At 44.2% G+C, this 24407-nt stretch overlaps 1 protein-coding gene and 1 non-coding gene across 2 annotated transcripts in view; both read left to right on the forward strand.

Annotated features, from left to right (window-relative positions):
• The window catches only part of ino80db (INO80 complex subunit Db), a 128422-nt gene that overhangs the window by 91929 nt on the left and 12086 nt on the right, over positions 1-24407 (forward strand). Inside the window, exons 5-6 of the mRNA XM_085985460.1 lie at positions 4512-4736; positions 16073-16182. Of these exons, the coding sequence (XP_085841586.1) occupies positions 4512-4736; positions 16073-16182 (335 nt within the window). The remainder of the gene's footprint in view (positions 1-4511; positions 4737-16072; positions 16183-24407) is intronic.
• Positions 15437-15594, forward strand: LOC147119989 (U1 spliceosomal RNA). Its single transcript, XR_015078235.1, has one exon. It is a non-coding gene; the product is annotated as a U1 spliceosomal RNA (small nuclear RNA).

The following is a 24407-nucleotide window of genomic DNA, read 5'->3' on the forward strand; positions in this document are numbered from 1 at the left end:
TTTATTGCCCATCCCTAATTGCCCTTGAGAAGGAGATGGTGAGCCACCTTCTTGAACCGCTGCAGTCTTTGTGGTGAAACCATTCCCACAGTGCTGACTTTGTTGTAGCGGTTTGGTACAACGGAGTGGCTTGCTAGGCCATTTCAGAGGGCAGTTAAGAGTGCTGTGGGTCTCCTTCTTAGTGAACCAGTTGGGTTTTTCCGACAATCCGGTAGTTTCATGGTCACCATTACTGATACTAGCTTTTTAATTCATGAATTAACTGAATTTAAATTCCCCAGCTGCTGTGGTGGGATTTGAACTCACATCTCTAAATCATTAGTCCAGGTCTCTGGATTACTAGTCCAGTAACATAACCACTATGCTACTGTACCCCTATGACACCACAAGCCCCGGCCAGAATGAAGATGTTTGGGTAATTCCCCAATCATGCCTGGAGACGTGACTGTAATTGATTTTAATGACATAATTTGCATTATGTTGCTGTCCACCTCTCATTGCATTTTGCTGGAGAAATAATGCTACTTTTATCAGGACACTTTGCTGTAGTTTTGGTCATGAGTTCCGTTTGCTGTAGTTCACAGAGACTGTTTAAATAGACTCTGTTTGCTGTAATTCTTGCCCCGGCTCCATCTCATTGGCTGACAGTGGTGGCAATACTCACTCCGTATAATCATTGCCGGTTTAGAGAATTTGGTGTGAATGGAACCTGCCTTTTTTTTGGTAGGCTTGTTGGATTCCAACCTTTTGGCACCACCCTCCCATCCGTTGGGCAGGTCACACAGCCAAATCACCAACGGCAAATTAACATGTTCCTGGGCAGCCGTTAATCAGTTTCACTGGGACTGACCCCCGCGAGGTCGGGGGGGTTGTGGTGGAGGTGCGCTAGTGTGCAAAAACAAGCCCGGTCCAATTTCCGTGAATGGCCGAGGGGCACACGATACAAGTTAGGATCCAGTGGAATTGTTGAGGCAGAAATGAGCTACAAGCTCCCACGTTTCACCCTCTCTTGGTGAACCAGCCCCAGTCGGTATGTTTGGAAGGCATTTCTGAGCAGCAGTAAGAGTGCAGAGATGTAACTGAACGCCGCAATATAAGGAACACGTGCAAAGAGAAACTGAATAAGAGTATCTTTGCACAGTGACATGGCCAATTGGAAAGACAGGCTGCAAAAACTCAAAACGATTATAAGCCTGCGAAGATAAATCAAAATCGCCATTACAGACACGCACATACTTCTACCCGTCAGTTCCGTAAACTTGAGCTGATCCAAGACTGCTGCCCGTATCCTAACTCACACCAAGTCCCATTCACCCATCACCCTTGTGCTCAATGACCTACATTAGCTCCCGCTCCGGCAATGCATCGATTTTTAAATTCCTCCATCGTCTCGCCCCTCCGTATTTCCGTTACCTCCTTCAGCCCTACAACCACCCCCCCCCCCCACCCCCCCGAGATCTCTGCGCTTCTCCAATTTTGGCCTCTTGTGCATCCCCAGTTTTCATTGCGCCACCATTGGCGGCCATGCCTTAGTTGTTCTAAGGTCCCAAGTTCTGGAATTCCCTCCCTAAACCTCTCCTCCTTTGAGATGCTCTGTAATACCTACTTCTTTGACTAAGCTGTTGGCCATGAGGTCCTAATATCTCCTTATGTGTCAAATTTTGTCTGATACGCTCCTGTTAAGTGTCTTGGGACGTTTGACCATGTTAAAGGTGCTATATAAATGCAAGTTGTTGTTTGTTCACTTTTTGGGTGCTTTTATATTAGAGCAATGAAGCCGACAGCAGACGTCTGATTCTCTCTGCTGGCTGTACTCGGTATATTTCTGAGGAGTAACTGAATTCTCAGATGCCGGCCTTGGCTCAGTGGGTAACACTCTCACCTTTTGAGTTAGAAGGTTGTGGGTTCAAGTCCCACTCCAGAGACTTGAGCACAAAATTCAAGGCTGACACTCCAGTGCAGTGCTGAGGGAGTGCTGCACTGTCAGAGGTGCCGTCTTTTGGATGAGGTGTTAAATCAAGGCCCACCTGCGCTCTCAGGTAGATGTAAAAGATCCTATTCGAAGGAGAGCAGGGGAATTCCCCTGGTGTCCTAGCCAATATTTATCCCTCCACCAACATCACTGAAACAAATGGTCTGGTCATTATCTCAGTGCTGTTTGTGGGAGATTGCTATGCGCAAATTGGCTGCCGCGCTTCCTACATTACAACAGTGACTTTACTTCAAAAATACTTAATTGGCTGTAAAGCGTTTTGTGACGTCGTGAAAGGCGCTATAGAAACGTCTTGACAGAAGACATGAAACCAAATGGTGTCAGATCAGCATACACAAATTCATGCCCTCCCCCTCCTTTCACTTTTCTACCTCAGCTCCATTCTTTCCCTCTCCTGTTCCCTTTCCTCTTCCCATTCCTCTGTTTTCCTTCCATCCCACCCCTCCTTAATACAGTCTTTTTCACTGATCCCTCCCCTTTCCTCCTGTCCCCTCCACTCCTGTCCCTCCTGTCCCCTCCACTCCTGTCCCTCCTGTCCCCTCCACTCCTGTCCCTCCTGTCCCCTCCACTCCTGTCCCCTCCTGTCCCCTCCACTCCTGTCCCCTCCACTCCCGTCCCCTCCACTCCCGTCTCCTCCTTCCTTCCTTTCATCTCTCATTGCGCTTAAGGAACTTGAAGATGCCGATTCGGTACTTTAATTGAGGATTGTTATGGTATTAGACCAACTTGTGTGTGGGTGTCTCTTACCCTATTGACCCCCACCACCGTGCAATTGTCCACTCTGCTTTGGCCTTGGCTCATACATAACTGTGATTGTTATTGTAAAATAGATGTTAAAATGGCAAATAAAACTGGATGTACTTTCTTAGATTTTCCCTCCTGCAGCCAAATGCAGGGGCCCTGTGCTATATAATAAATGTTATTCCTTTTATATAATGCAACTTGATGCCATGGCAATGTAGTAAGTGGCTTAGATTTAAATCTAAAAATGAAGATTGAGTGATCAAACCGGTTGGATTTTCATTCCTGGAGATTTAAACAGAAATGTTGTTTCCAAAACTTTGGCAAAAGAATGTTGTGTTTCTCTGATCTCTTCTTTCCTGCTCTCCCACCCCCCCACCCCTCAAGAAAAAAGTGCAGGAGAAATTGTCCAGTGCTCACTTGTAAACTTGCAATGACTGTATGGTGCACACTCATTCAACACCTCATTGATGGAAACCCTCATCACCTCATAAGCCGCGATTCCTAGCAACTGGATTTAAGCGCAAATATCCCCAACAGAAAGTGCTGCCATCAGGCTGACACTCCAGTATACCGAGGGAGCTCTGTATTGTTGGAGGTGCCATCTTTCAGAAGAGACATTGAATCCGTTCCTCCCGTCTTCCTGCACCAGCGGTTCAGACAAAGAGGTTCTCCCGGTGCCCCAGTTGACATTCCTCCCTGAACCAACAGCACCAAAAGCCGGTCATCTCATTGCTGTTTGTGGAATCTTGCTGCATGTGGGATCTTGCAATGCGCAAAATGATTGCTGTGTTTACCTAGATACAGTAATTCACCGCACTTCAGAGTAACTCATTGTGTGTAAAATGTTTTCGAGACGTGATAAGGCGCTGTAAAAATACAAATATTTAATTTCTTTCCGTGCTTGGTGTGCCATGACATTCTAATTACTAGACAAATACATATATATATAAAGCCAGGAAGTGGAAGGACAATAATTACCCAACACTTTGCCTGGAATGTGTCATTTGATGTAATCAACACTACCGAGTGGGACTGTACAAAGGGCCCAACTCTGAGGCTCTTCCATTACAATTCACCGAGTGGGACTGTACAAAGGGCCCAGCTCTGAGGCTCTTCCATTACAATTCACCGAGTGGGACTGTACAAAGGGCCCAGCTCTGGGGCTCTTCCATTACAATTCACCGAGTGGGACTGTACAAAGGGCCCAACTCTGGGGCTCTTCCATTACAATTCACCGAGTGGGACTGTACAAAGGGCCCAACTCTGGGGCTCTTCCATTACAATTCACCGAGTGGGACTGTACAAAGGGCCCAACTCTGGGGCTCTTCCATTACAATTCACCGAGTGGGACTGTACAAAGGGCCCAACTCTGGGGCTCTTCCATTACAATTCACCGAGTGGGACTGTACAAGGGGGCCCAGTTCTCGGGCTCTTCCATTACAATTCTGCGGGTTGTTCTAACCATAACCCCGGCACTTACCCATGTCTTCGGGAGAGATGGTGACTGAAGCCCCTGTGCACAGAGCAAGATAAAATAAAGGCTGCATTTAGTTACACCGCTGGTACAGCTAACGATGAAGTGTCATTTGATGTAGGCTGGCAGTTACTGCATTGAAGTTCTCTCCATGGCTAAGTGCACAACTCAGTAATGTGTAGTGCATGTGCACCATCGGCGCATCAGTATTCACTCCGAAAAAAATATATATATATACACACACACGTGGGACTCTGTCAGGGCAGGAGGGTTAAACTCTGATTCCGTTCTTTTGTGCAGCCCTGAAGATGAGGCGACGAGCACGAGAAGTTTGAGAATGACGCGGCTCTGCACTTACCTGCAGCACAGATACATGCAGCTCTGTCGTGTGGAGCGAGCAGCGGCGCGCCAGCAGAGGTGTCGGCATGCCTTCCGGAGGGCACTACTGCAGGCGGCCAGCAACGAACCCGACTACGCTGGGCAGCTGCTTCGGGAACTCAGAACGGCGCCCCCCACGCAGACCAGGTCAGCCGCTGTGCGCTGGCATCGCCAGGCTTCGCTTTAAGGAGGTATCGGTCAGGGACAAAATCTCTCGGTGATCTTACGATCACCACAACCTGGCCCTTTGTGGGAGGGGGGGCTTCTATTGAGCATAATGGCCAAAAATAGCAATGTGATTATCATCAGTCTCGAGCTTCCAACATTCAGAATGATTGGTTATATTTTTAGTGCTCCAGTGCTCTAATAGTATTTCAATGGCCCATCTCTCTCTTTGAAATGACCAGTGTTCCTTTTAAGGCCCTTGGTGGTTTTGTGTTGAGTTCTGTGGTCCCCCCCAGCCCCATACCTCAACCTGAGTGTTAATCTCTTGTTAGAAACGGGAGCTCTTTTATTTGACTGTGGTAATATAACGTCCTTGTCCCTCAAATCTTTAATCATCCTCCTCGGCCTGTCTTAAAGGGTGAACGCTCCCTTCCCCCTTTCCCGATGGCCTTGTGGCTAATGGTGCTGCCCAGTGTAGCATGAAACCACATGGACCAGAAATTGGCAGGTTCAATCCCTGCGTCTGTAAGATCAATGCTGAAATTGAAGTGGTATTACTTATTGGGTAAATGCTATGGTACAGGGCATTTTGTCGGGATATTCATGGGAGCTCTCTTGTTTTTGGTCCCCTAATATAGCAGCTGCAAATACCAAATTGTTTGCCATTAGTGGCCAATTCTTACACTTTTCACGTAGGTTGGAGGCGTGGCAAATGTTTTTACCAGCCCCTTAGAGAGCAAGTTTTTTCTTTTAAGTATGTATTTGATGTGAATTGTCTGATGATTGAATTAATCTGGCAAAATCATGGAACGATTGATACAAGAATTGACAGTGATCAGACTGACTGGGCAAATCAGAGATCATAATTTTACTGATCATTTTAATGAAGGAAATATCCTGGTGAAGGTTAAACAAATGCGTAAATATGATTGGACACTCGTCACTGCCATTATTAAAGGAACTAACAAAAGATAAACTTTCTGGCAGTCCGTCACTGTGCCAGTGGGAGAGACTACATGCAACTCAAATCTGATTGATTTATGCAGATTGGCACCCTTTTTTATTGAAGGGTTGAGTGTTCCCTTTAACCCCCCGCCACCCCCAAGAGCTTCTTGGCTAAGGACACTAAACCATATAGATTCTGAAAGTTCCTGGTTCAATTTCTTGCCCCTGGCCAACATTCCTCCCTCAATCAACATCACCAGAAACAGATTCATCTCATTGTTATTTGTGAAATCTTGCTCCGTGCAAAATGGCTATTGCACTGCTGCCGTTATGGTAAGACGCAATGTAAATGCCAAGTCTTTTTTCTGTACTAATTTGTCTGATCTCACCTGGGGCAGCAATTGGGTGCCCCCAGGCTAGAGAAGGGGAAAATCAGCCAGAATTTCTGATTTTTATTTACTATTTATATTCATTCTCGGGACGTGGGTGTCGCTGGCAAGGCATTTTACTGCCCGAATGGGAGCACAAGTTGCCATGAAAAGGTGGTTATCGGCCGCCTTTGGTGCAACTGAGGCCAGTTCAGAGGGCAGTTAAGAATTAACCACGTTGGCGTGGGACTGCAGTCACATTTAGGCCAGACCGAGTCAGGATGGCAGGTTTCCTTCCCTGAATGACAGTGAACCAGTTGGGTTTTTACAATAACTTTTCTGATACCAACTTTACTGATACCAGTTTTTAATTTCCAGATTTTCTTTTAAATTGAATTCAAATTCTCAAATTGCCACGGTGCGATTTGAACTCCCGCTTACTGGATTATTAGTCCAACCCTCTGGGTTACTAGTTCAGTAAAGTAACAACCACACTACCGTACCCTACACATCCAAATGGCTGCTGATTCGCTGATCCACTGAGTGCTGCCTAGTGACTCCTGTTGGAAAGTGAGTGAGCGTGGACTTTGGGAGAGAGTGGCTTCTTGCTCAACTGTGATGGCCTCTGTGGTCGACTGCCTTGCACACAACTCATTGTCTATTCTCGTGTGAAGAGCTGCCACCTGCCACGAGAGGGCTGTCAGCACTTGGGGAACCATGCCTCAATGCTTTCAGAGGACGGTGGGGGGAGGAATATTGAGAGAGATCTGAGGTGGGGGTGGGCGGGAGGTGAGAGGAAAGTGAGTGCTCCCATTAGGACTCATTATTATTAGCTTCAATATCTTTCTAAACTTTTGTAATTTTTTTGTGCTAGAATATTTATCTTTGAAACAATGATTGCTGAAGAGCTCCTGAAGGGAGGAAATCATCCTCAAGAAACTATTGAGCTTGAAAGTGCAGGAAGCTGGATTAACCCTCTCCGGTTTAATGTTTAAAGCATTCCTGTTTAATGATGATTAAAGTTAAGCTCCCTCTCTGTTCAGTAAATCATCCATGATTCTCCCCACAAAAGCCCTTCAGCACTCTGCGTTCAAACAAGAATCAACAGTTAATATTTTCTTGTAACAATTTTCCCGATGGTGACTTTTTTTCTGTTCAGTGATGCTGGAACTATTTCAGACATTACAAGCTATTTCGAACTTGTGCGTTGTCAGGTACTGAGAACACAGCCAGACTTCTGAACAGACCACACTTGCTCATTCTGTGCCTTTGTTACGCACCTGCAATTATTTTCTTGCACCAGTTGAAATCGCGTGACTGCACATGGCGTCGAGAGCAAGTATAGTATTCAGGTCAATTGGGATAATTGGACCAAGGCAAGAGTGGAGGGGAGGGTGAAAGGGGGACAGGGAAGGAGGATAGAAGAAGGGGGAAAACATGCTCAGCAGGGGGTGTGGGGAAGCTAGATGAGTCAGTAAACATGCCCATTACAGCATTTTTCTACTTCATGTAAGGGGTTGCGTGCATATAGCTAGCAATGTTAAATCTACTGTATTAAAACTGTTGATCTCTTAAATACTTAATGATCAGACTTGTTTTCAGCCTTTCTACTTTGAGGCTGCACCTACTGCTGGGTGTGGAGTTATATGGGTGCTTGACATATCAAGGGTAGCAAATGGAGCTTTGGCATGAAACATTGGCCCAGAAAATCGGGTCGGGGGTTTCCCGCGGGTGCAAGCCCCCGACCTACACTTACCTAGTGCGCCGGCAGTTGACCTCTGGGCCTGCGTGGAATTCCTCTCCGAGGCCTGTCCCAGAGGCCGGCGCGCTATGCTGGCGTGTCCCAGGGGCGTAGTTAGTGTGAAGCGTCCCCTGGGATCACGTGAGCAACAGGCAGCCAATCGGAGCAGGGAATGCTACCTGTCAAAACGTATAAATGCTGAGGCTGTAAAACTACTTTACCTTCAAATAATTTTTTTTTTAAATCACACTTTTTAAATAAACTATAAATGACATTAAATAACTATTTTAAACAAAAATTTAAATTTTTGAAAAAAATAATTTTATAAAAAAACGGGGCTAAAAATAAACTTACCTTGCTTTAAAGTATTTAAAAGTAAAAAACCTGTGGAAAAATGTTTTAATTTTAAATAATTGACCACTTACCTTTGAAAATGAAGTCCTTACGGCTGCTTTTTACATTTCTAAAATGTACAGACTTACCCGCACGTTAAAACCTGAAAAAAAAGAGGAAGTTCAACGCGCACGCGCAGACTCCCGTGCGCACGCGTTCGACCTCTGAACCCCTTGGTTCAGAGGATCGGAAGTGCCGGTTTCCCGCGCATGCGTAGTGCATGCAAGATTCCGGCACTTCCATCGGGTCCACGCGTGAGTACTCCGTCCGTACTCACGCGTTGGGACCCGAATTTCTGGGCCATTATGTTGTATTACTTCCACTGTAAATACCCATCATAGAACCACTTAAAGGCGTTACTGGTATTTCATAGAATCTGTTGACCCGCCCAGCGATTTTAATAGATAATAGAGTTGGGGAGCAAGTTGAGGATGAAATCTTTTACTATGTAGCCAATTGCATTGAGTGTTGAACTTCCAGTTAATTGGCTTTATTTGGCCTTCAGCCATCCTAACAATGCAGGGAGGGAAGTCTGAAGATACTGTTGCTAGTATAATGCTCAGAACCTTGCTCGGTCTGCTGTGTTAAACTGCTGCATTTTCAAGTGGCTTAATATGATCTGAGGGCTGTACACAGGTTTGTTGCTAAGTGGCTGTATCATTGGTTCCTAAAGGAAGAAGTCACCAAGGTTCTAAGTTAATTCTGCTCAACAGCAGGTGTCTGGATCAGGATTATACTTGGATCAGGAGTTCTGCAAACTAGGAAATATGTAAATATTTGTATCGCAGCCCATTTAATTCACCTTCATTAATTCAAACCCAACAAGAGGATATTACACTAAAGTGATTCAGCCTCTGCTGTGCTCTGTATGTAAAAGTCAATGATGCATTTATTGAATGCAGCACTTTGTTTGGTATTGCATTTTGTATTGGAGTGTTGTTCACCAGAGAGAAATTCTATACAATGAGACTGAGTAGGGACAATGAAGGAAGTGATGATGCATTTATACAGGACATTGGTTAGGCCACTGTTTGAGTATTGCATGAAACGATGCACACCCTGTTACAGGATGGTTTTAGAGCCATGGAAAGGGTACAGCAAAGAATCACTACCATGATACCAGTTGTGAAGAAAAAGTTGGCTCATGTTTCACTACATTGGAGAAGGTTAAGGGAGGATCTAATAGAGATTTTCAAAATTCTGAAACATTTTGAGAGAGTAAATAGTGGCAATTTGATGATTCCATAATCACAGGGCTTAGACTCTGAATTATCACTAGAAAAATAAAAGGGGAAGTTATTAGAACTCGGGATGCTATACCACAAGTGTCATTTGCAGCAGAGATTATAACATTGTTTAAAGGGGACTAGGACAAGTATTTGAAAAGGGAAAATATAAAAAGATACAGAGAATGTGCAGAGAAATGGGATTAAGGTAGATGACTCCATTTGAAAAGCGAGTTGAATCCAGGCATCTTTCTCTGTGCTGCAAATTCTATGAATGGAAAGTGCTTTGGTTCATTGGAATTTCACTTCTGTCTCTGCAATGGATGAAGAGCGGGAGCTGTAAGTGGGCCTCATTTGGAGTTGTCTCTCGGAAGTTAGGAATGTGTCTCCAAGAGCTCAAACCGCGGGTTTTTAATAACACCAGACGACATTCCTGGGTGTATTAAAGTCCTGTGGCATAGACATCGGAAGCATCTGAATTCGGATTGGAAAGGGGTGCGATGGCGTACAGAGTTGGAGCTGGGGGAGCAGGTAATGATCAAACTGCATTACAACCGGAGGGTGGAAGTGAGACGAAATGAAAACCAGGAGGTTTTGACATAGGGTGAGAAAAAGAGAATGCAGGTAGGATTGCAACTGAGAGTCAAATCAGACCGGACAAGACAATTTGCAACCAGATAAAGGAGAGATAGGCTGGAGTGAAATAGAACAAGCTGGGGGGGTGGGGAGAGATGGGTGGGCAGGGAATGGTGGGGAGGTTGACAGAAGAAAAAGACAATTGAACATGGGGCAGGGGAAGAGACAAGCTCAGTGGAAAAGAGAGAGTAACGTGTACTGTATAAGACGGTGGAAGTGTGGTGTCCAATTCTGGCACCACACTTTAGGAAGGATGTCAATGCCTTAGAGAGGGTGCAGAGGAGATTAACTAGAACGGTACCAGGGATGAGGGACTTCAGTTATGTGGAGAGACTAAACTTGATTGATAACTTAACTGTCAAGACTATATTGATCCCCATAAATCAATTAGGCGACAAATCTATCAGTACAATGTTTTTGTGAAAAATTAAATGCCAGTGTGTCAACTAAAGAGAAACTTTAGAGCAGAGAAGGTTATGGGAAGATTTAATGGAGGTTTTCAAAATCATGATGGTTTTTGACAGAGTAAATAAGGAGAAACTTAGTGGCAGAAGGCTCGGTAACCAGAGGACACAGATTTAAGGTAATTGGCAAAAGAACCAGAGGCGACATGAGATTTTTTTTATATGCTGCGAGTTTTTATGACCTCGAGTGCACTGCCTGAAAGGGTGGTGTAAGCAGAATCAGTCGTAACTTTCAAAAGGGAATTGGATAAATACTCAAAGGAAAGAATTTGCAAGGAAATGAGAAAAGAGCGGGGGGTGGGACTAATTGGATAGCTCTATCAAAAAGCTGGCACAGGCACGATGGGCGGAATGGCTTCCTTCTGTGCTGTATGATTCTATAATAGAATCACAATGGAGTGCAGAGGATATAGAGAATAGAACAGTACAATCATAGTACAGAAAAGACAATCACAACGGAAGTGAGAATAGAATCACGATAGGCGAAACCATGAGAGAGAATAGAATCACAACGGAAGTGAGAATCGAATCACAATAGGCGAAACCATGAGAGAGAATAGAATCACCATAGGGGAAAGGATGAAAGAGAATAGAGTCACCATAGGGGAAAGGATGAGAGAGAATAGAGTCACCATAGGGGAAAGGATGAGAGAGAATAGAGTCACCATAGGGGAAAGGATGAGTGAGAACAGAGTCACCATAGGGGAAAGGATGAGTGAGAATAGAGTCACCATAGGGGAAAGGATGAGGGAGAATAGAGTCACCATAGGGGAAAGGATGAGGGAGAATAGAGTCACCATAGGGGAAAGGATGAGGGAGAATAGAGTCACCATAGGGGAAAGGATGAGAGAGAATAGAGTCACCATAGGGGAAAGGATGAGGGAGAATAGAGTCACCATAGGGGAAAGGATGAGGGAGAATAGAGTCACCATAGGGGAAAGGATGAGAGAGAATAGAGTCACCATAGGGGAAAGGATGAGAGAGAATAGAGTCACCATAGGGGAAAGGATGAGAGAGAATAGAGTCACCATAGGGGAAAGGATGAGAGAGAATAGAGTCACCATAGGGGAAAGGATGAGAGAGAATAGAGTCACCATAGGGGAAAGGATGAGGGAGAATAGAGTCACCATAGGGGAAAGGATGAGAGAGAATAGAGTCACCATAGGGGAAAGGATGAGGGAGAGTAGAGTCACCATAGGGGAAAGGATGAGGGAGAGTAGAGTCACCATAGGGGAAAGGATGAGTGAGAATAGAGTCACCATAGGGGAAAGGATGTGAGAGAATAGAGTCACCATAGGAGAAAGGATGAGAGAGAATACAGTCACCATAGGGGAAAGGATGAGAGAGAATAGAGTCACCATAGGGGAAAGGATGAGGGAGAATAGAGTCGCCATAGGGGAAAGGATGAGGGAGAATAGAGTCACCCTAGGGGAAAGGATGAGTGAGAATAGAATCACCATAGGGGAAAGGATGTGTGAGAATAGAGCCACAATTGGGGAAAGGATGAGTGAGAATAGAGTCACCATAGGGGAAAGGATGAGTGAGAATAAGAACATAAGAAATAGGAGCAGGAGTAGGCCAATCGGCCCCTCGAGCCCGCTCCGCCATTCAACAAGATCATGGCTGATCTGATCCTAACCGCCAATCTACTATCACAGAACCATCTCCTGAATCTAACAGAATTAGACACACGAAATAGGAGCAGGATCAGGCTACACGGCCCCTGGGCCCGCTCCGCTACCCACAGGGCCATGTCCGATCCGAACCCAGACTCACGTCCAAATTCCTGCCCGCTCCCCGTAACCCCCAACTCCCCTTACTTCTAGGAAACTGTCTATTTCTGTTTTAAATTTATGTAATGATGTAGCTTCTACAGCTTTTTGGGGCAGCATATTCCATGGACCTACCACCCTCTGAGTAAAGTAGTTCCTCCTCATCTCAGTTTTGAAAGAGCAGCCCCTTATTCTAAGACTATGCCCCCTAGTTCTAGTTTCACCCATCATCGGGAACATCCTCCCCGCATCCACCCGATCCAACCCCTTCACAATCTTATATGTTTCAATAAGATCGCCTCTCATTCTTCTGAACTCCAATGAGTAGAGTCCCAATCTACTCAACCTCTCCTCATATGTCCATCCCCTCATCCCCGGGATTAACCGAGTGAACCTTCTTTGTACTGACTCGAGAGCAAGTATGTCCTTTCTTAAGTATGGACACCAGAACTGTATGCAGTATTCCAGGTGCGGTCTCACCAATACCTTGTACAACTGAAGCAATACCTCCCTATTTTTATATTCTATCCCCCTAGCAATGAAAGCCAACATTCCATTGGCCTTCTTAATCACTTGCTGCACCTGCATACTAACCTTTTGAGTTTTGTGCACCAGGACCCCCAGATCCCTTTGTACTTCAGTACTTTCCAGTTTCTTGCCATTAAGATAATAACTTGCTCTACGATTTTTCCTGCCAAAGTGCATAACCTCACTTTCCAGTATTGTATTCCATCTGCCAAATCTCTGCCCACTTACTTAGCCTGTCTATGTCCCCTTGCAGGTTTTTTATGTCCTCCTCACTCACTACTTTCCCTCCCATCTTAGTATCATCTGCAAACTTTGATATGTTACACTCGGTCCCCTCCTCCAAATCGTTAATATAGATTGTAAAGAGTTGGGGACCCAGCACTGACCCCTGCGGAACACCACTAGTTACTGATTGCCAGTCTGAGAATGAACCATTTATCCCAACTCTCTGCCTTCTGTTAGATAGCCAATCTTCTACCCATGCCAGAATATTACCCCCAATCCCGTGATTTTTTATCTTAAGCAATAATCTTTTGTGTGGCACCTTGTCAAATGCCTTTTGGAAGTCTAAATACACTACGTCCACTGGTTCCCCTTTATCCACCCTATATGTTACTTCCTCAAAGAACTCCAGCAAATTTGTCAAACATGACTTCCCCTTCATAAAACCATGCTGACTTTGTCCTATTAAATTATGATTATCCAAATGTCCTGTTACTGTCTCCTTAATAATGGACTCCAAAATTTTACCTACCACAGATGTTAGGCTAACCGGTCTATAGTTTCCAGCCTTCTGTCTACTGCCCTTTTTAAATAAGGGTGTTACATTAGCAGTTTTCCAGTCTGCTGGGACCTTTGCCGAGTCCAGGGAGTTTTGGAAAATTATTACCAATGCACCCACAATCCCTACCGCTACTTCCCTCAAGACCCTAGGATGTAAGCCATCAGGTCCAGGTGATTTATCCGCCTTGAGTCCCATTATTTTACCGAGTACCACTTCCTTAGTGATTTTGATCGTGTTTAGCTCCTCTTCCCCCCCCCCCCCCCCCCCCCAATAGCCCCCTGTTTGTCCAGTGTTGGGATATTCTTAGTGTCCTCTACTGTAAAGACTGATATAAAATATTCATTCAGTGTTTTTGCCATCTCCATATTTCCCACCATTAATTTCCCGGTCTCATCCTCTAAGGGACCAACATTTACTTTAGCCACCCTTTTTCTTTTTATATAACTATAAAAACTCTTACTATCTGTTTTTATATTTTTTGCTAATTTACTTTCATAATCTATCTTCCCTTTCTTAATCTTTTTGTTATTTTTTGCTGTCTTTTAAAGTTTTCCCAATCCTCTATCCTCCCACTAGATTTGGCTACCTTATATGCCCTTGTTTTTAGTTGAATACTATCCTTAATTTCTTTACTTAGCCACGGATGGCTGTCTTTTCTTTTACACCCTTTTCTTCTCAGTGGAATATATTTTTTTTGGAAGTTGTAAAATAACTCCTTAAATGTACACCACTGACCATGTATCGTCTTACCCTTTAATCTATTTTCCCAATCCACTCTACTCAATTCCACTCTCATAACTTCATAGTCTCCTTTATTCAAGCTTAGCACGCTTGTTTGAGATCCAACCTTCTCACCCTCTAATTGAATATGGAATTCAACCATGTTATGGTCACTCATTCCAAGGGGATCCTTCACTAGGACATTTTTAATTAATCCTGTCTCGTTACAGGATAGAGTCACCATAGGGGAAAGGATGAGAGAGAATAGAGTCACCATAGGGGAAAGGATGTGAGAGAATAGAGTCACCATAGGGGAAAGGATGAGTGAGAATAGAGTCACCATAGGGGAAAGGATGAGAGAGAATAGAGTCACCATAGGGGAAAGGATGAGAGAGAATAGAGTCACCATAGGGGAAAGGATGTGAGAGAATAGAGTCACCATAGGGGAAAGGATGAGAGAGAATAGAGTCACCAGAGGGGAAAGGATGAGAGAGAATAGAGTCACCACAGGGGAAAGGATGAGAGAGAATAGAGTCACCATAGGGGAAAGGATGAGAGAGATGAGTCATAATGGTGAAGAGAGAAGGGAATCACAATGGGGCAGAGGAAGAGAGTGATTAGAATCGCATTTGGGAATCACCTGCCTGTCCAGGGGGATATTGAAGATCTGGTGGCACTCTGTGAAGAGGAGCCGGGGCTTCTCCCAGTGTCCTGAAGTCACACAACAACAGCTTTATTTGAAATCACAAGCTTTCGGAGCGCTGCTCCTTCTTCAGGTGAAGTCTCCAACTCCGGCATCTCCACACCCAGTGTCCTGACCAACTTTAGTCCTTCAACCAATACCACCAAAAGCAGACTCACTGGTCATTTGTTTTGTTATTGTTTTTGTACCTTGCTGTGAGTAAACTGGCTGCAAAGTTTACCTATACAACAACTGTCGCTGCACTGCAAAGTAATTCATTTTGTGTGAAGCGCTTTGAGACGTGATAAAAGCAAATCATGCGATGCATACATTTTTATGATGGGGGGGCGGTGTGAGGCGAAGGGAGGAATACTTGGTTGTGGTGGTTTGTGTCCTTGGGTTTAAGCAGTCTCTGATGATCAATCACTTACCTGGAGAGACCATGATCAAGAAGGTGGTTCTCCCAGGACGAGGCTAGCCCATTGCACTTCGGGTGTGCTGACGCCTGCGATGTCCCCAAATGCAGGATACTTGACTGCAAAATTTGTGGTAGTGGGGGACTGCGTTCGCACAGTCCCCTGGCTTTACAATTAAAGTTAGATTTTCAACTAAGCTCTCAAAAAACAAAAAAACAAAAAAAAAAAAGCTATAATTAATTGCTTGCTTGATTTAGACAGAGGGGACTATAGTATAAATGTTAAACGATACAAGGGTAAGGTGTGCATGTTGTTTTGCCCCCTATTCCCACTTTTAAGTTTCTGTGTGCCACCCACCGTACTCCAGCTGAGAGACGGGCTTGTGACCTCTGCCGCTGCCATGTAACTGGATGCACAAAGGGCCCCAGTGCTGATTTTCGCTCCCTATTGGAAACTACCTCAGCACCCATCCCCAATGGCATAGATCTGGGATCCTGAAGTAGGAAGACCTGCTTTCAGGCACCTATACCCTGTCACATTGTGGCACGGTGCATGGGAATCCCTGTGGGACCTTGCCTCGACACAGGGCTATACATCGGTACTTATCAAGGACTGACTAATCTCAGTGTTGTGTTCTTTTCAGCATGAAGCAGCCAGACCACAGAGTAGTGGAACCAGCACTGTGTACAGGAACCATCAAGGGCCAGCACTGCCTCAACATGTCTCTTCCATACACCAGGCACTGTTTTCAACGTATCCTTAACGCTGTCCCTTTCTCAAACTGCTGACCTGAGGTTACACTGTAACAACAAGGAGAAAGAGCAGGTCTCAGCACAAACTGTAAAGAAGAATTGTTGCATGATTAACTTCAACATCCCTTTTGACTTTTGAATTGAGCGCTCAGTGAAATTGAGAGCCGTTGAAGCACTCTGATAGAATCATTGAAGTTTACTCACAGAAGGAGGCCTTTCAGCCCACTGTGTCCATGCCAGCTCTTTGCTGGAACAATCCGAAACTAATCTCACTGCTGCGCCCTCACCCCATAGCCCTGTATCTTTCTGTGTTTATTCAATTTCCCCCTTAAAAAATGCAATGGTCTCTGCCTCAACTATTCCCTATTTCTAACAACGCTCTGTGTGAAGTAATTCCTTCTAACCCCTTTCCCCCACTCTTAATGACCCCCCTCATCATTTTATTCCCCAGCCAGATGAAATAGGCTTTCCCTATTCACCATATCAAAACCTTTCAGGATTTTAAAAGCCTCGATTAAATCTCCTCTTAGCATTGTTCTGCTCCAGTGAAAATATTCTCCCGAGTTTCTCAAGTCCATCCTCATAACTAGTTCCCCATCTCTGGTATCATCCTGGTGAATCTATACTATAGTTTTCTATGACTTTTTAATATCCTTTCTATCATGAGGGATCGAAAACTACACACACTAGTCCAACTGTGGCCTAACTATTGTCTTGCACAAATTTATCAATATCCCTTTACTCTCGTACTCCGCTGCTTTTATAAAATCTAAACTGCTGTTTTTGTGGCATTATCTCACTTTTGTATTTGAACCTCTAGGCCTCTCTGTTCACCCTTCAGTATCTTTCCAGTTACTCTTTCCCCTGCTCCCCAAATATACTACTTCACACTTGTCTATATTAAATTGCATCTGCCACCTGACTGCCCATTCTGCTAACCCACCCCTATCCTCCTCAAGTGCATTGCAATCTTGCCCGTTGTCCTAAGAAAATTTTTATATCATACTTCCTGTGCCCAATCCCATATTTATGTAGGCAGAGAACGAAATTGGACCCAGCACTGACCCCTGAGGTACACCAGTTCCAACCCTTCTTCAATCCGCGTAGCACACCTTATACATAACCCTTTGTTTCCAGTGCATCAACCAATGTGTTACTCCTCCTGCTACATTTCCTCTTGTAACTTATACCGTGCAACACCCTATCCAACGTCTTATGAAATCCATATAGGTCACATCAATTGCATTTCCCTCGTCTATTCAATCAGTTACTTCGTCAGTCAAATGCAACTTACTTTAAACCCATGCATTACTAAATGCTGGCTAATTTTGTCTTGAATTATAGATTCTCAGTTTGCCCACAACTGGCATTAGACTAACTGATCTATAGTTAACCGGTGTATCCTTTTCTCCTTTCTTGAACACAGGTGTTGCATTCGCTATCTGAGTCCCCGGGCAAAATTTGCATATCTAAAGAGGATTCCAAAATTAGGGCTATCTTATCTGCTATGTCCTGTCTGACGTCTTTCAACAATGTAAAGTGCATGCCATTTGTGACTTACCAATCTTGAGTTCTGCTAATCTTTTCCTTTTTACACCTTTTCCTGTCCAAACCCAGGCCATGTCTAGGTTAAACGCTATATCTATCCGTAGTCATTAATGCTTCTAACTCTCCCATGTTTAATTTGATTGCTTTGTGCATTCACATGCATGCCACTCAATCCTAAATCTATTTTTTTTGTGGAATGTTGACCCACCGTTCTCCCATTTAACTTTTGATATCACTTGCTGCATCTACAACAGTGTTCTTATCTTGCTGCCTCAAAGCCTTTCTCCTCTGGTAATATTTTTCTAATTATTTATTTCAGCTAAAGTTTCTGATTCCAATCCAACAGATTTATTAATCCAGCTCTCCCTCTCTAGCCTCAAACTTAAACTTTCCCTGCCTCTGGCTGTATGACTTTAAATCCTCTCTCTACTACAGTATTTATCCTCTCTGCAAGGACTTTGGTGCCATATTGATTCAGGTGAAGGCTGCCCTTTTAGTGTCGCCTTCCCAACAGTATCTGCCGATGTGAAGTCAGTTTCAAACTACTATTCCTGATCAGTCTTTTCAAATTATAAAAAAAAAATTAATTAACGCAAATGGATGGAGAAGGTTGTTGAAGTTTATTAGAAAACTTTTTATTAACAGTGCCAGCCGTGGCTCAATGGGTAGCATCCCTCCCTCTTGAGTCAGAAGGTTGTGGTTTCAAACCCCCACTCCAGAGACTTGGATACAAAATCTATGGCTGACCCTCCAGTGAAGGACTGAGGGAGTGCTGCACTGTCAGAGATGCCACCTTTCCCTCGTCTGTGAGACATTAAACTGAGGCCCCGTTTGCCCGCCCAGGTAGAAGATCCCTTGGCACTATATGAGGAAGAGCAGGGGAGTTCTCCCCGGTGTCCTGGCCAATATTTATCTCTCAACCAACATCACTAAAAACTAGGTCATTATCTCCTTGCTGTTTGTGGGATCTTGCTGTGTGCAAATTGGCTGCTGAGTTTCCCTACATTACAACAGTGACTACACTTAAAATACTTAATTGGCTGTAAAGTGCTTTGGGAAGTCTCGAGATCATGAAAGGCGCTATAGAAATGCAAGTCTTTCTTTTACCTTTTGATTTAAATCCTGATGATGAGACTTTTCTCTTGAACAGAGATTATAACTCTGTTGGACAGTAATGCCTTTGCTTCCAGGCGGTCTTGCTTCCTTGAATATTTTGAGAGAGAATGTTTTGGAGACACGGAACAAATGGCAGCGTCCAATTTACCTTCATTTTGAATGTGACTGGCTTTTTGAAGCCTAGTTTTATGAGAACGGGGAACTTGGGACATTAGTTCACCCAGAGTCACAGAATCACAGAAACCCCACAGTGCAGATAGAGGCCATTTCGGCCCATCGAGCCTGTACCGACACATATCCCACCCGATCCCGGTAACCCCTACACCAACACATATCCCACCCTATCCCCGTAACCCCACGTATTTAATCCCCCTAACACTAAGGGTCAATTTATCATAGCCAATCAACCTAACCCGCACATCTTTGGACTGTGGGAGGAAACTGGAGCACCCGGAGAAAACCCACGCAAACACGGGGAGGATGTGCAAACTCCACATTGCCTCATTACGTCTGAAGCTCTGGCTGGTTAGGTTGCGCCAATAGTTCGGTTGTTTACAGCAAGATTGAATAAGAGCTGCAAGCCAGAATGAGTAGCATTGAAAAATCAATACAAGTTGCCAGCCAATTATCCCCTCCTCCTTTGCCATATATCCAAGTTTGCCCATGACGCAAAGATTGGTGGTATAGTAAATAGTGTAGATGGAAGCATAAAATTACAAAGAGGCAGTGATAGATTAAATGAATGGGCAGTTCTGTGGCAGATGGATTTCAACGCAGGTAAGTGTGAGGTCATTCATTTTGGACCAAAAAGGGATAGCTCTGAGAATTATTTAAATGGTGAAAAGCTGGGAACAGCGAAGGTCCAAAGAGATTTAGGGGTCCACATACAGATCACTAAAATGTATTGGTCAGGTACAAAACATAATCAAAAAGGCTAATGGAATGGTGGCCTTTATCACTAGAGGGCTAGAATATAAAGCTACAACTATACAAAGCCCTGATTAGACCACATCTGGAGTACTGTGTACAGTTCTGAGCACCACACCTTAGAAAGGATATATTGGCCTTGGAAGGAGCGCAGCGCAGATTCACCAGAATGTTACAAGGATTAGATTGAGGATAGGTTACATAAACTAGGCTTGTATTCCCTGGAATATAGAAGGGTAATGGGTGATTTAATTGAGGTTTTTAGAATATTGAAAGAAAGTGACAGGGTAGATAGAGTGAAACTCTTTTCCGTTGGTGGGGGGAGATGAGGACAAGTGGATATAAACTTAAAATCAGAGCCAAGCCATTCAGGAAAAAGTTAGGAAACACTTCTTCACCCAAAGGGTGATAGAAGTGTGGAACTCTCACAAAAGCAGTAGATCGCCACAGAGTGGTCTTAAACTGAGTGCTTCGAAACAGCGTGTTAAAGTTGGGAATTTGAGGAGAGTGGGAATTCAGAGCAGAGGGGAAGGAGGTGCTGCTTTTTGCCTCCAATACTTGCAGTGCTTTGTCTTACAGGTAAATCTTTAATTTAATCTACCTATAACTTCAACTAGATCAAGTAATTAATTAAAAAACTAAACTATAAGCTAAGTTAATTAAATACATAAATAAATAAAACAAGGTTATATAGGGATGGCAGTGCAGGTGGTGTGCTGCAACTGCAGCATGTGGGAGTTTGTGGAAAGCATTGTAATCCCGGACGGCCATGTCTGCCGTAAGTGTCTGCAGCTCGAGGACCTTCAGCTCAGAGTTGTTGAGCTAGAGTCCGAGATGCAGGCATCAGGGAGGGGGAGAGTTACCTGGACACTTTTATTCAGGAGGGAGTCACACCCCTTAGGTTAGGTAGTGGTACAGATCTGGTTCATGGTCAGGGACTGGAGGGTGTGACTACATCTCAGGCAGGTAAGGAGACCCCAGTTGCAGTGCTGGAGGAGTCTCGGCCTTTGCCCTTATCCAACAGGTATGAGGTTCTTGCTGCCTGTTTGGGTGAGGGCAGAGTCTGCCGGGTGGATGAGCAAACTGACCATGGCACCATGGTACAGGAGGCCATTCAAGTTGGGGGAGTGAAAAGGAATGTTGTCGTGGTAGGGGACGGTATAATCAGGGGGATAGATACTGTTCTCTGCAGCTGCGACCGGTAGTTCCGAAGGTTGTGTTGCCTGCCCGGTGCCAGGGTTAAGGATACCTCCTCGTGGCTGGAGAAGAATTTGAAGTGGGAGGGGAAGGATCCAGATGTCGTGGTCCACGTAGGAACCAACAACATAGGTCGAACAAGGAATGAGGTTCTGCTGAGTGAGTTTGAGGAGCTAGGGTCCAAATCAAAATGCAGAACCTCAAAGGTAATAATCTGGATTATTACTTGAGCCACGCGCAAAATGACATAGAAACAAGCAGATCAGCGTTAAATGCATGGTCTAAAGAGTGGTGTGGGAAGAAGGGATTTTGATTCATGGGGCACTAGCATCAGTACTGGGGAAAAGGGAGCTGTTCTGTTGGGACCAGTGCCCTGGCGAATCGAATAACTAGGGCTGTAGATAGGGCTTTAAACTAAAAAGGGTGGGGTGGGCCGGGGTGGGGGAAGGTCAGGTGTAGGGAAATTTAGAAATCTAAAGAGAAAAGTCAAGGCAATGGAGCAGTGTAGTGATTTGGGTAAAGATAAGCAAAGTGGGACAGAGAGTTTAATGGTAATAGTGCATTGGCGAATAATGTGAAAGCAGGGAGTAATGGTAAAAAGTTAAAATTAAAAGCCCTTTATCTGAAGCATTTGTGACAAATTAGTGGCACAAATAGAGATAAATGGGTTTGATCTAATAGACATTACAGAGACATGGTTGCAAGGTGACTAAGGTTGGGAACTAAATATTCCAGGGTACTTGACATTTCAAAAAGACAGACAGAATGGAAAAGGAAAGGTTGGGGCAGGGGTAGTCCTGATAATAAAGGATGACATGAGGACAGTAGTGAGAAAGGATCTTGGCTCAGAAGATCAGGAAGTAGAGTCAGTATGGATGGAGATAAGAAATAACAAGGGGCAGAAAACGCTGGTGGGAGTAGTTTATAGGCCCCCTAACAGTAGCTATACTGTTGGACAGAGTAATAATCAACAAATAATAGGAGCTTTTAAATAATTGTGGAGAACTTTAATCTTCATATAGACTGGGCAAATCAATTTTTTTTTTTTTAATTCATTGATGGGATGTGGGGGTCGCTGGCTAGGCCTGCATTTAGTGCCCATCCCTAATTGCCCTTGAGAAGATGGTGGTGAGCCGCCTTCTTGAACCGCTGCAGTCCATATGGTGTAGGTACACCCACAATGCTGTTAGGAAGGGAGTTCCAGGATTTTGGCCCAGCGACAGCGAAGGAACGGCGATACAGGTCCAAGTCAGGATGGTGTGTGGCTTGGAGGGGAACTTGTAGGTGGTGATGTTCCCATGCGTCTGCTGCCCTTGTCCTTCTAAGTGGTAGAGGTCGCGGGTTTGGAAGGTGCTGTTGAAGGAGCTTTGACGAGTTGCTGCAGTGCATCTTGTAGATGGTACACACTACAGCCACAGTGTGCCGGTGGTGGAGGGAGTGAATGTTGAAGGTGGTGGATGGAGTGCCAATCAAGCGGGCTGCTTTATCCTGAATGGTGTCGAGCTTCTTGAGTGTTGTTGGAGCTGCACTCATCCAGGCAAGTGGAGAGTATTCCATCACACTCCTGACTTGTGCCTTGTAGATGGTGGAAAGGCTTTGGGGAGTCAGGAGGTGAGACACTCGCCGCAGAATTCTTAGCCTCTGGCCTGCTCTTGTAGCCACAGTATTTATATGGCTAGTCCAGTTCAGTTTCTGATCAATGGTAACCCCCAGGATGTTGATAGTGGGGGATTCAGCGATGGTAATGCCATTGAATGTCAAGGGGAGATGGTTAGAGTCTCGCTTGTTGGAGATGGTCATTGCCTGGCACTTGTGTGGTGCGAATGTTACTTGCCACTTGTCAGCCCAAGTCTGAATGTTGTCCAGGTCTTGCTGCATATGGTCACGGACTGCGTCAGTATCTGACGAGTCTCGAATGGTGCTGAACAGTGCAATCATCAGCGAACATCCCCACTTCTGGCAAAGGTAGCCTGGAGGATGAGTTCATGGAATGCATTTGAGACAGTTTCCTAGAACAATACGTTGTGAAAGCAACCAGGGAACAGGCTATTTTAGATCTTGTATCGTGTAATAAGACAGGGTTAATTAGTAATCTTATATAGTAATGGATCCTCTGGGGAAGAGTGATCATAATATGATAGCATTTCACATTGGTTTTGAGAGTGAAATTTTTATGTCCGAAACTAGAGTCTTAGACTTAAATAAAGTTAATTACATAGGTATGAGGGGGGAGTTGCTACGGTAGATTGGAAAATCAGATTAAAAGGTATGACAGTGGATAAGCAGTGGCAAACATTTAAAGAAATATTCCAAAATTCTCAACGAATATACATTCCATTGAGAAATAAAAACTCCACGGGAAAAGTGATCCATCTGTGGCTAACTAAAGAAGTTAAGAATAGTATTAGATTAAAAGAAGATGCTTATAATGTTGAGAAGAATAGTAGTAAGCCTGCAGATTAGGAGAGCTTTAGAAACCAGCAAAGGATGACCAAAAAAATTGCTAAAAAGGGAGAAAATAGAGTGAGAGTAAACTAGCAAGAAATATTAAAAACAAGAATTTAAGAGCTTCTACAAGAATGTAAAAAGGAAGAGAGTAGCAAAAGTAAGCGTTGGTCCCTTAGAGACTGAGACAGGAGAAATTATAATGGGGAATAAGGAAATGGCAGAGACTTTAAACATATATTTTGTATCTCTCTTCACAGTAGAAGACACAAAAAGCATACCAAAAATAGTGGGGAATCAAGGGGCTAATGAGAGTGAGGAACTTTTTAATTAATATCGGTAGAGAAAAAGTACTTGAGAAACTAACTGGACTAAAAGCCGACAAATCCCCTAGACCTGATGGCCAACATCCTAGGGTTCTAAAAGAGGTGACTGCAGAGATAATGGATGCATTGGTTCTGATCTTCCAAAATACCCTAGATTCTAGAACGGTCCCAGCGGCTTGGAAGGTAGCAAATGTAACCCCGCTATTCAAGAAAGGAGGGGGAGAGAAAACCGGGAACTACAGGTCAGTTAACCTGACATCAGTTGTCGGGAAAATGCTGGAATCCATTATTAAGGTAGTGGTAACAGGGCATTTAGAAAATCATTATATGATTAGGCAGAGTCATCATGGTTTTATGAAAGGGAAATCGTGTTTAACACATTTATTAGAGTATTTTGAGGCTGTAACTAGCTGGGTAGATAAAAGAGAACCAGTGGATGTAGTATATTTGGATTTCCAAAAGGCATTCAATAAGGTGCCACATAAAAGGTTGTTATGCAAGATAAGGGATCATGGGGTTGGGCGTAATATATTAGCATGAATAGACGATTGGTTAATGGACAGAAAACAGAGAGTAGGGATAAACTGGTCATTTTCCAGTTGACAGGCTGTAACTAGTGGGGTGCCGAAAGGATCTGTGCTTGGGCCTCGGCTATTTACAATTTATA

Source organism: Somniosus microcephalus, chromosome 4 (genome assembly GCF_052327205.1).
Source record: "Somniosus microcephalus isolate GS21.2 chromosome 4, FLI_Smic_1.0, whole genome shotgun sequence".
In the NCBI taxonomy this organism is placed as follows: Eukaryota; Metazoa; Chordata; class Chondrichthyes; order Squaliformes; family Somniosidae; genus Somniosus; species Somniosus microcephalus.